We start from the raw sequence: 12,077 nt of genomic DNA, 5'->3' as shown, positions 1-12,077 counted from the left end.
AGCTTGAAACCATTCCCTCCAGTCCTATCACCAGTTACACGAGAGAAGAGGCTGACCCCCAGCTCTACTACAACCTCCCTTCAGGTAGTTATAAAGAGCAATAAGGTCTCCCCTGAGCCTCATTTTCTCCAGACTGAACATTCCCAGCTCCTTCAGCCTCTCCTCATACGGCCTGTGCTCCAGACCCCTCACCAGCTTTGTTGCCCTCCTTTGAACACATTCCAGGGCCTCAATATCTTTCTTGCAGTGAGGGGCCCAAAACCGGACACAGTACTCAAGGTACTCACCAGAGCAGTGAAAACATAAAACAAGTGGAGGTTTTGACCTGTTTCTGTGAAAACAGTGCATCAGTCTGGTTCAGTGGAAGTGGCTGCAGTTCTTTAGTTAATTCTCAAACATGTTCATTATGGATTTTTGATGACATTTTACTTGTCCTGTGCTTAAGAACAAATATTTTTACTACCAAAAAAGAGATGGCATGAATAAGGCACGATTGTTAAGGGAGAGCCTTTCAGTATGTAAAGGGGAGCTACAGGAAAGGAGGAGGCAGGCTCTTTAGTAAGGTCTGTAGTGATAGAACAAGGAGAGTTGGCTTCAAGCTCAGGGAGGGTAGATTTAGATTAGATACAAGCAAGAAATCTTTTACAGTGAGAGTGGTGAGGCATTGGAACAGGTGCCCCATCCCTGTAGACTTTCAAGTTGAGGCTGGATAAGGCCCTGGGCAACCTGTTCATTACAGGGGAGTTGGACTAGATGGCCTTCACAGGTCCCTTCCAACTCTAGGGATTCTGTGATGTTTTTCTCTGTTAAGATAGGTCTTACAGAATGACCGGGTATTTCTTTCAGTTGAATGTCTGACTGGAATTCTGTACGTTCCGTGTGAAAATTCATGGATAATGTATTTATATAATGTGAAAATACATGTAAATATATGAAGTAATGATGAAAAATATATGAAGAAATTGATGATTTTTTTTATGGTCTTGAAACCTATTCTCAAATTCCTGTATCAAAATAAAAAGCCTAGCTGCATGTTTTTTACTGTTTGCAGGATTGTGTTTAGCCAGCACATCAAAATGCATGAAGTTATTTTTCTTAACTTTAGCCTGCCATAGTTTAAGTTTTAATTCAAATGTAGTTACGATTTGAAATGTAGCACAGGTGATTTTCACCTTGAAACACATATTGATTAAGTAAGTGGTCAAATCTACCAAAAATGAAGAATGACTCACAGATTTAGTGTCTTAAAGTTCTGGCACAGATTTTCCATTTGATTCCGTAAGTGACTTGATTTCATTTCACAAATCACAAAATCATTTTAGCCTTTTACTTTACCTTAACTACCTTCTTTCAGAAAAGTAAATGATGTTCCTGTAATTAGCATCCATACTTCTTTAGAACTGCTGGAATTGATAATGATTTAATCCTTTGCACTTGATGAAATTCACGGATTTAATGATCATTTGTTTGACATTATCCATTTTTAAAGCATTCACGCATAAGTTTTCATGTTGTGTGACACAGTTTATTTCATCAAATGTTAGTGACTGGTGGCAATTGCATTGTCTTCTAACTTTATAATTTCCTCCTTTTTTATCAGCCATCACAAGGGCACTGTGAGTAGCGCTACCAGATATTTTGTAAAGGGTTAAAGAAAATTGCTCTAGTGCACTTTTTACTGCTTCATACAGATCACCAGGTTTATTTGTGTCTTTTAATGGTACCAAAGGAACTATTTCTTTAGTGAAATATATTAATCAATAATAACTAAAAAAAAAAAAATGGCCGGGTGAACCGTATCCGTAGCATCAGTACTTTCATCCAGCACCAAGGCATAACATTTGAAATTAGGCAGCTTTACCCTCCAAATTTCTTTTGATAGGCTCTTCTATTTCTTCAGGCTACATGTCTGCTGAGACATGATCTTAGAAAAATCCATTGCCTTTATCAGGACACACATATACCATACTTTCCATACATTGTTTAATAAGCTCACCATCAGTAAATAGTTTTGATTTTTTTTTTTCAATCTGATTTACTACCCTGTAACTAACTTTTATATCAGAGTTCATTGGAGTTTTAACTTTTTAAAGATGGTTTTGTTGAGATGACAGACTTTTTTTCAGTTCCACTATTTTGTCTTAATGAAGCATTCCTTGATATTATTGCATTTGACAGCATGTTTCTGTATGTATCTTTTAAAATAGTGATCTTTGAAAACTGACACTATTTCCTTAGACATTAAGCACAGTGCCATATTACTTGTCTTGACGAAAGTATTCATCTGTCCATATTTTGTTGAATACTCTTCCTTCATCTTCCTTCTGCTTTTGAGATACCATTAGGCAGGTTGAAATACTAGTATTGGCCATCAGCTTTTTACTCATCAAGCAGCACAAGCACATTCCTCATTGAATGCATGTGGGTTTCAGTGCAGCAGAACATGAGAGAAGGCGCAAGAAGTGTCAGCCCTGCAGTGCACCTTCCCTGTGTTCTTGTTTCAGCCCAGAGAGTGCCAGTCACACGTTGATGTTTGATTGTTGGTGGGTGCATGGGCAGGGCTGGACAGGCCCACTCCTTGTGGAAGACAGACAGCCTGGATTGCACTGGGCAGGCTGCGTGGTGAGCTGTGCTAGATTGTGTGCAGCCTGCGGGTTGGACATGCTTGTCATAATAGAAAAACAGAATGTCTTCTGTAATCATTGTACCGTTTAGTATGTTTGTTTACAGACAAGTATAATCGGGGTTCATGCAAATCTATTGTTACTCTTGAGATGATGGGTTTTTATTTATATTTCAAGTTCTTTGTAATATTAAAATTTGAAATTGTATGCAAAAGACTTTTTTTTCCTATGGTGTGTGCACGTATGTAATCATGATAGCGGTGACTTATGCCCATGTTAAACTGACTGGCACTGTACTATATGCTTACATACTGTGCTGCTTCAGTTGTTTTTTCTATTATTTCTTTTTTGTTCTTTCCTGTAAAATCATAGGATCACCAAGGTTGGAAAAGATCTCTGTGTCATCTAATTCAATCCACCACATTTCACTAATATTTCCCCACCAAACCACGTCCCTTAGTACAAAATCTGTATGTTTCTAGAGCTCCTCCAGGGATGGTGACTCAACTCCCTGGGCAGTCCATTCCTGAGCCTGAACACTTTTGGAGAATAAATTTTTCTTGACACCCAACCTCAGTCTCTTCTAGCACAACTTGAGGCCATTCCCTTTAGCCCTATCCCTGGTTGCACAGGAGAAGTGACTGACCTCTGCCTTGCCACAACCTCCTTTCAGGTAGTTGTAGAGAGGTATGAGTCCAGATCCCTCGGTAGGGCCTTCCTATCACTAGGCAGATCAACGCCTCCTCCCAGCATGTGTCATCTGCACGCTTACTGAGGGTGCACTGAATGCTCTCATTCAGGTCATTAATAAAGATATTGAACAGGACCAATCCGTGGAGAGCCCCACTTGTGACCAGTCACCAGCTGAATTTAACTCCATCCACCACCATTCTCTGGTCCTGGCCATCCAGCCAGTTCTTTATGCAGCAAAGAGTGTACCCATCCAAGCTATGGGCTTCCAGCTTTGCTAGGCTTGTCTTAATTCAGATGGGGACAGCCTGCTTCTATGTCCTTAAGACTTCCTTCTTGAGGGGTTTCCAGTCTTCCTGGATCCCTTCACCCATCAGGACTGAATCCTGTGGTTCAGTATCTGCCTTCAGGAGGTCCAAGGTAGCAATTATACTGATCTCCTTCCTAACTTTACCATTAGTCAAGAACTCCACCATTTTGTAGGTCATCGCCATCTTTGTTTAAAAAAGGGCAAGAGAATCTGTATATCTCAGCTCTAGTTTCTAAAATTGATTTGTAATTTTTCTGTCTAGCATGGAATTGTTCAGGCCTTTGCCTGTATGGTAATCTTATTTTTAAGGGATGTTTATTTTTTAAATCTTTTGTCTTTATTATTTGTACTTTTTAGGTGCGTTGAATCTGAATCCTGATGCTGATGATTCCATTTCAGGAGAAAGACTATCTACAGATATAAATTGGATGAAGAAAGATAGAAAAGAATGTAGTAGGAATCAAAATAGAAGAAGTTTATTATGTCCTACTCTGCCTGAAAAAGTTACAGATTATGGAAGCTCTTCCACAAAGCATTATGACGTTTATAATCCAGAAAGTCGGTATGGGAATTCTGAAGATTTTCACCAATATTTTGGTACCAGAAGTTCAAAGAATCGTAGTTTTCAAAATCAGAGGTGGCACAGATCAAGGAACGATACCACATGTACTAAAAGTAAGGTAAGACAAAGTACTGCAGAGGCTGCTGCTTGTCCTGGAATTTCAGATGCTGCAAAGCTACCTGGAAGAAGAGCACCTATTAAAGGATACAATGAATTTATCTCCTCAGAGAGTGACAGGGAAGTAGCTAATGCAGATAGCCGAGGAGCAAAGCCAAAGAAGTCACACCTGGTACATGCTCCTGGAAGAGGTTTCAGGGAGAAGGGAAAGCAAGTGCATGAGCGAGAGAAGAGAATGAGCTCTAAACAGAAAGTAGAGCTTTTTGAAAATACTCCATCTTTGGATTTGACTCAGTCGGACTCTTCAGAATCTTCTGCTGGGAAGGCATTCAGTGAGGCACCAATTGGTAGTGGGGATGAGCAGAAAGGCTACAATTATGTAAACAAAAGATATCCCCGCAAGCCTATGTGGAATAAACCCCCGATGGAGAAAGAGTATCAGAAGAGACATGATTCTCACCATAGCAAAAATACAAAAGCGAGTAAGAAGTCTTCTCTTGCATGTACTGCAAAAGATAAAAATGAAAGGAAGAAAGAATTCTCTGACCACAAAAATGATGAAAACGTGACCAGTGAGATCAGAAATGAATTGCTTGAGTCTGCCAGATGTAATGGAAGAAAGTTCTTGCTGAAGGGGGATCAAGCACCTTCCCTTAATTTCAGCTGGACCCAGTACTGGAAAAAACAAAGTGATATACCAAAAAACAAAGAAACTCATACAGGTAACCTTTATAAATTATCTTGTACTCAGGTATTAAAGATTCATTCTTAAGTAATTCTGCCTTCAAATTTGACTAGTTGATGTTGCTTGTTATTTCATGTGAGTGTAGTATCAATTTCTTGGGGTAAATGTGGGGCTTCTGTGTAGGCAGGTGGTTTGTAAATTTTGTAGAAAAGAACGTGTATGTTTTTAAATATTTTTCTTCTACCAGAATGCAAATGATGCCTATCAGGTGTCATGTTAAAAAAAAAAAAAAAAAAAAAAAAAGTACAAGAAAGGATTCTGAACATTTTGAGTCTTGAGAGGAGCAGTCCTGAAATTCATTTTTTGCATAATAATTTGTCTTATGTTTTATGTAAGAGCAGGAGCATCTGAGGACGACTGCGTTCTGTTCGTAACTTCTTTTCTTGCTGTATTTATTTGGAATGGTAGTATGAAAAGCTAATTAGAAATAGAGAATGTGTCTGACTATTTTCTTGTTGTTTGAGAGCAGAATCATGTGCAGTTGATAGTGGGAAGTGCACTCTTACATTTTTGCTCCCTGATTGAATTTTGTGCCATCTCAAACGGTTAGGAACTTAAAAGATGAAGTGTAAGGTAACTCCAGTAAGAGGCTCTCATCCTTTGAGAGATGCTCAAAAATCAGAAGCTTCCTTGATCCTTTGTAACTCTGCAGGAGCCTGATGATCTACTTGAATCATAAAATTGAAGATGTCTCAGTCTTTCTCTTGGCCTTATTCTTAAATGAAAAACATACTATGTAATTACCAGAAAAAGGCAGCGGTCTTCTACTGGAATTTTAAGGATCTTTCCACAATTGCAGCATTTCTTTGCTTGCCTGAATTGGGAGCTGTTTTGGAAAACACTATATACTGCCACTGTTTTTAGGGACAGTCTTTCTAGCTGTTTAAAGGACAGCCATCCTGTCTGTAGACAATATAGTTCTGCTCTCACAGAGGTAAGTAAGGAAGTAGGTTTTGGTAAGGATGTTTTCTTTACAGCAGCTAAAATTCATAGGGTACTAAATGTGGAAATGTCTGTTAACTCTAAATCTTGTGGTGCTTGATACAGGATGGCTAGAAGAGATGCTTGAAAGAATATATCCTATTAAGGATGGCAAACACTCCTAGTGATTGCAAGTTTACAGAAATCCGTAGCTGTGCTATCAGTTGTGCGGTACAAAACACTTCTGAATTTCTAGTCATTTTTCTTATGTCAGTTTCATTTTTCTTTGTTGTGGGTTCTAACTTCCCTCGTATTGGTACTATGTAAGTAATACGTAATTGAAATTCTGTGAACATAGATTAAGCCACATTTTTCATAAGTATGTGGTAGCCTCATCTTGATAGGAGTGTTAATCTGGCAGAATTGAGTTAAGCAAATACAATAAAGTTACAACTCATCTAAGTTTCAGGCTTTCATCTTTCATTTAGAAATCTTGCTTTATTTTTAAAATGCTTTTTCATGTTCTTTCGTTTGGCTCTAAGAGCCTTATATTTTGGCCATTGTCTCCCAGCAGTTCCACCCCTAAAGTGATTTATGAAGGTTTCTGTAATGTTACTTCCAGTATTAGTTGTGTAGTCTTCCAGAGAGGATGATAATTTAATTTTGAGACTTATGTAGTTCATAAGCTTCAAGATTTTTGTTGTAAACTTTATATGAAATTAGACTTTCTATAGAAAGTGAGTAAAATACTTCTTGCAAGTTTAAGACTATTATTTTTTTTTTTTTTTTTTTGTAAGATCACAACACAATTGTTGTGATTCATTTCATCAGCAAGAATTACTGTTACCAGTGCTGTGGGAGTCTTGTACTACCTTTCCCTGCTCTAAGCTAGAGAAATCAAGTGTATTCCAGAAGTAAGCTATTACCTTACTTATAGCCACAAAGGAAAAGGAAGTTATGTTAATATTTACATAAAGTCTTGGAATTTTATTTCTCAGATAACTGAAGGTTTGTATGCAAGTAACATATTTTGTTTGCAGGGTCTTTGATTGAGCAGCTGACAACAGAGAAGTATGAATGTATGGTATGTTGTGAGGTGGTCCGAATAGTAGCACCTGTGTGGAGCTGCCAGAATTGCTACCATGTATTTCACCTGAATTGTATTAAGAAGTGGGCAAGATCACCAGCTTCTCAAGCTGAAGGTAGGTGTTCTCTGTGCACGTTTTCTCTCAAATATGTATAATAGTAAAATTTGTTTTCTATATGTAAAACTGGTTCGAAATGTTTCTTGATCAAGGTAACTAGTAAGCAGAAAACAAAGCAAGTTTTAAATTAGAAATGTTTTTCAGGGTTCTTTGGATGCTTCATATAATCCTCTTGGCGATTTTCTTTCTAGTACTCTGACTAAAACTTATTTCTAGGTTTGGATGCATGAATGAATGATACTCAATGAAATCAGTGCATCTAGATGCAAAACTGGCTGCTTTCCTACACGCAAAGAAATCCCTTTCTCTTATCCTTTCTCTTATCAGCTTATTGCTTGATCAGTGCACTAACTGTGCAAAGGAGGTTTTCCTTGTTTCTCAAGATAGTGACTTTGGGTGCTTTGAATACTGTCAGCGTTTCAGTTGATCCTAGTGTTTAGCCATTTGCTTTTCTTTTAAGAATTTGTGAAGTATGTATGTCACTGGATCTTGTGTGTGAGAGGACTAGAGGTAATCATAAACAGATATGATTAAAGATATGGTGTCAGTAGAACAGATTCTATAGCTGCAGTAAGGATTGATACTGTACTCTCAGGATTAAGAATTTTTACTTGTGTTCATGATGAAGAATTTTGCTTCAGAGTATAGTTTCTTTATAGTAGGCTACTTCAGTATAGATTCTACTTTTCAAGCTTTGTGTGATGTTGATGAATTCAACAGAATTCCAGCAATAATTATTCTGTATCATAAGAGAAATAGGACAGTCATCTACTTACCTCAACAGTATGGTGTTTTTTTAGAAGAAGGAAACTGGTGTTTTTGTGGTGGAGATTGATTTTAAATGTGCAGAACTAAGTAGAAATTCTAGGATGGGTCTTCTAATATCAGCACCTGAACTTTGGAGCTGCTCCACTGCATGTCTGGTTTAGTGAGAATCTTTATTTCATGAAGATCAATATTGAGTGTTCTTTCCTCAGTGTTTTTGAAGCAACCAAATGTTTCAGTGAAAGTGTCCCTCCGTTTGGGGTTTTACAGCATCTGTCATTCTTGTAAAGCATAATGGGAGATTGAAAGTGCCAAGTATGTGTGCATAATTTCTCATTTCTTTTTTTTTTGGTGGTCATGGCATTGTAGAATATCTGAGAGAAATTCAGAGTGCTTGGACAGCCATATTTGCTGGGATATCTTCTCACTTAATTCAGTCTTCCCGATCAAGAGTAATGGTTATTTCTATTCTTAAAGACTTTCTCAGATATGTTTTATTGAGGATGTCTTCCTTCAGAGACTGATTTTCTTTGCCTTTTTTTTGCTGTCAGGATCGCCTGAAAAATAAAACACAATATTGCAAAGCCATGTCTAAGAATCTGAATGTGTACATACAGTACATTACTGTAGACTTGGTCTATTTTCGTTAGACTTGTTGACATCCAGTGTTCAATATTATTACAGTCAGCAGTGCTCAGTCCTAGGTAATAGATGTCCTTTATTTAGAAACATCCTGGTCGATAGGAGGAAAAGGAGCTTTGCTATGCAGCAGTTTGTCAATACGTGGAAAAAAAAATTTCTTATAAGGAGGAGCCTAATGTTCTCCTCAGCAAGTTTTACTCCATGTTTTGAATTACCTTTGGTGGAATGTGACCCTTAGGTACTTCTCAGCTTAAGTCAGTCTGAATAGAAATATCTGTATTGCACCCTAGATGTTTTACAGCAATTTTTTCTTCATAAACATACTTAATGTTGCCCTCTTCTGCTTCTTTTGCAAACTGATTCTTTGAAGGTATATGGTGTGCATCCTCATAGTGACAGAACGAGTTCAATCCACGTGCTCCCTTTGCAGATCAGATATTTACTTCTCTTGATATTTTCAATTTGTCTGGAAAGATGGGAGAGATTTGAGTTGCTAGAACTGTGTCTTTCTATTCTGCTCCCCCTGCTGCCTTCTACTTCCAGATGAGGCTGTGGTCTGTACCGAACCAAAGATAGCTCCTAAGGTAGCTTCTGAGTTTCAGTGGATCTACTTGCCTTTTTTTTTCTCGTTTTGTAAGCTGTGCTGTTCGTGAGCCAAAGCTAATCTGTGTGCATTAGGTATTACACATTTTGTTACTTTCTGCTTTTGCAACTAGGATGAAAACTTTTGATGATATTTAGCTGAGAAGTTAAGGTGAGTGTTTTCTGATACAGATTACTGTATAATATTGACCTTTCAGAAATGGTAAAATGAAACTACCTATCTTGACTCTAGTATGTTCTACAGTTCAAGAGACTGAAATGTTCTTTTTGATGTCTCTTGACATATGTAACGTTGTGTGCACATTAAAATTTCCTGCTCGATTGCTGCCTTGGGAAATACTTTTTTTTAGCATTCATTCTTTATTCCAGAAGATATTTTTTGTTCATTGCTTATGTAAAAACCTGTGACTCATCTATATAAGCATATAAGAAAGAAAGAGTTGCATGTTTGAAACTGCACTTAAAGATCCCTGGTTTCAATACATGTATTCGTAGCTCTTCCTACTTGGGATTCTTTTGAGCCTCTTTCATCCTTTAGGATTCTGGAAAATGAGGAGGCACTTCACTGTGCTTTTACAACAACAGCCATGCAGTGGAAGTGGGCAGGATCTGGGCATACCACCACAAACAAAAATTTTGTCTGAAAATGCTATGAATAGGGCTGCTGACAATATTTACTGACATTTTTCCGTATTTTCATATTGACAAATAGAGATTTTTTTCTTATCTCAGGATGAAGGAGAGGATGACAAATAATAAAATACTTGTCTATTAAAAGGCAGACATCTGTGTGTATTTCATGTAGACCGTTGATTTCTGGTGCGGCCAATTGGAGTTTTGCCTCCTCCTACTTTTCTTTCTTGTTTGTGAGAATGGAGCATTAGTTCTGTATGATCATCTTCATTCTTTATTTCTTTAGGAAGCAGGATTTATGAAGAGAGGTAACAGGAAAGTGGATGCTAGGAGTCATTATTCTATCCTAGTGTAATTACACTGGAATCCAGTGAGAAAACCTTAACAATCTTGAGTTTTTGGAAGAAGCAACCATGTATGTTCCTTGAGGCATCTTAGAAGACTGTTTTCTTTGTTAAGGGATCTGATTTACAAGGTCGACAAATATGCTGTTAGAGAAGCAGTTACTTGTACAGCTTGCTCATCCCTCATCCAGGAGACATTGCTGAGAGAGACTTTCTGTCAGCCTCCTGGAGCTTTCATAGGCTTGCCTTCACAGCTTTTGAAAGAAATAACATGAAATAACAATGAAAAATGGAAATTGTTAATGTAGTAGTGTGCAGTACAAAGTAATAGTATATGGAGTCCCTTAGGGTTTAGTATGTTAGCTTATGTGGGAGCAGCCAGATAAAGTGCTCACATCTTTTAATCCACTGCTCCCAGTTTTTACCAGCAGCTTTTAACATCTCTCTGAGATGTTTCAATTTATTGCTAAATAAAAAAATCTTCATCAGGAAACAGAAGTTTGTCTACAACATGAACGTGAAAGTGTGCTCATACATCATCTGAACATATTGGTGAAGAGAGACAGCGAGGTCTGATCAGCTTATATATTGAGGTACATACATAGAATCTTTGTTCGAAAGTTCTTTTGTACAAGATCACCCACAGGACATGGTATAGTGATGGTAATGCATCAGGTTCGTGTCTGAGCTGGATGATCTTGGAGGTCTTTTCCAACCTAAGTGATTCTAGGAGGTCTGCTTTGAAAGCAATGCTTCCTATTTTATTATGTTGGCCTATAATATCAGAAGTGGGTGTTGATAGGATGGCAGTAGGGTTAACCTTTGTATTCTGTTGCCGTGCAGCAGATGGCAGTGAGGGGCAGTCTGACATAGAAGTGCATATGAAGCAAAGACAGGGAACTGAATTCCACCATTTAGAAAAATTACACCCTCTGACATTCGTCAATGCTTGCTGAATGAATATGGAGACTAAAGAGTGGATGTAAGCACAGTAAGGCAGTGGGTAGTGTGTTTCAGCAGTAGTGACAGTAGGTCATCTCCACTGGTGCAGCTTTATAAGTATAGCATACAGGCTCTTGTTTATCTTGTTAATCCTGGCAAAAACACATAGCTAGTGATAGTGACAGTGTTACAAAGGTGTTTTGTAGCTGATAATTCACTCTATCAAACAATGTTAGTGTGTTCTTTGTAGTAGTTTTCATGGAAATGAACAAGAGTGTAAGGATAAGTGATAGTAGTCATGGCTGTTTGAAACCAGTTTCAGATCACCCAAGAAAGTTAGAGGTCCCAGTCTGATAATAAAGAAGGAATCAGTTTCCCCTTTCTGAGGATCAGGGCTTGCTGAACACTGTAGAGGAGGTTGATCTCCAAGTAGAGCTGCTTCCCTTGGAGCTGCCAGCTCTTAAATGAGGTGAGGGAGGAGTGGAGCCAGGGTCCACCCCTTCCAGTAGCACAGATGAGTTGTTTCCACATGTGCTCCCAAGGCTGGCTGTGCCCGTCACCAGCTGCTCAGTTACAGGTTCAGGCTGCACCTAGCAGTTCCCCATACAAGAGGCATTACTTTCAGAGTGACCTGCATATCTTCCTATCCAGACATGGGTACACATCTTTATGAATGTATCTTTCCTCACACTGCAGTTAGTATTTTCATCAATGTTTCTTTCCTTCCATCACCATCCTTCATTACTGCCAAAAAACAAGCTTCTGAAACACACAAGTGTGTTTAATTAAATCTAAAGAAGTATGTACTATAATATACCAACTTCAAAAGTAGTGTCCTTGTTAATAGCTAGGCTTAGTGACTACTTAAATAAAGCAGATTATTGTGATTTATATCACTCTAATTTTTTCATGTGGTGAAGCAGTACTAAACTGGTCTTCTGTAAGGCATGTAAAGTCCTAACAGGAGGTGACTG

General features: G+C 38.1%; 1 protein-coding gene across 3 annotated transcripts in view; it reads left to right on the top strand.

The window, feature by feature from the left end:
* The window catches only part of NFX1 (nuclear transcription factor, X-box binding 1), a 71,434-nt gene that overhangs the window by 9,697 nt on the left and 49,660 nt on the right, over nt 1–12,077 (top strand). For all 3 annotated transcript variants that reach the window (XM_042837640.1, XM_042837629.1, XM_042837648.1), the window contains exons 2-3: nt 3,982–5,025; nt 7,010–7,171. In XM_042837640.1, the coding sequence (XP_042693574.1) occupies nt 3,982–5,025; nt 7,010–7,171 (1,206 nt within the window). The remainder of the gene's footprint in view (nt 1–3,981; nt 5,026–7,009; nt 7,172–12,077) is intronic.

This window comes from Centrocercus urophasianus, unplaced genomic scaffold, assembly GCF_019232065.1.
Source record: "Centrocercus urophasianus isolate 14NV4802_14NV808 unplaced genomic scaffold, USGS_Curo_1.0 seq_11, whole genome shotgun sequence".
NCBI lineage: Eukaryota > Metazoa > Chordata > Aves > Galliformes > Phasianidae > Centrocercus > Centrocercus urophasianus.
This window is presented reverse-complemented; position numbering and strand designations above follow the sequence as displayed.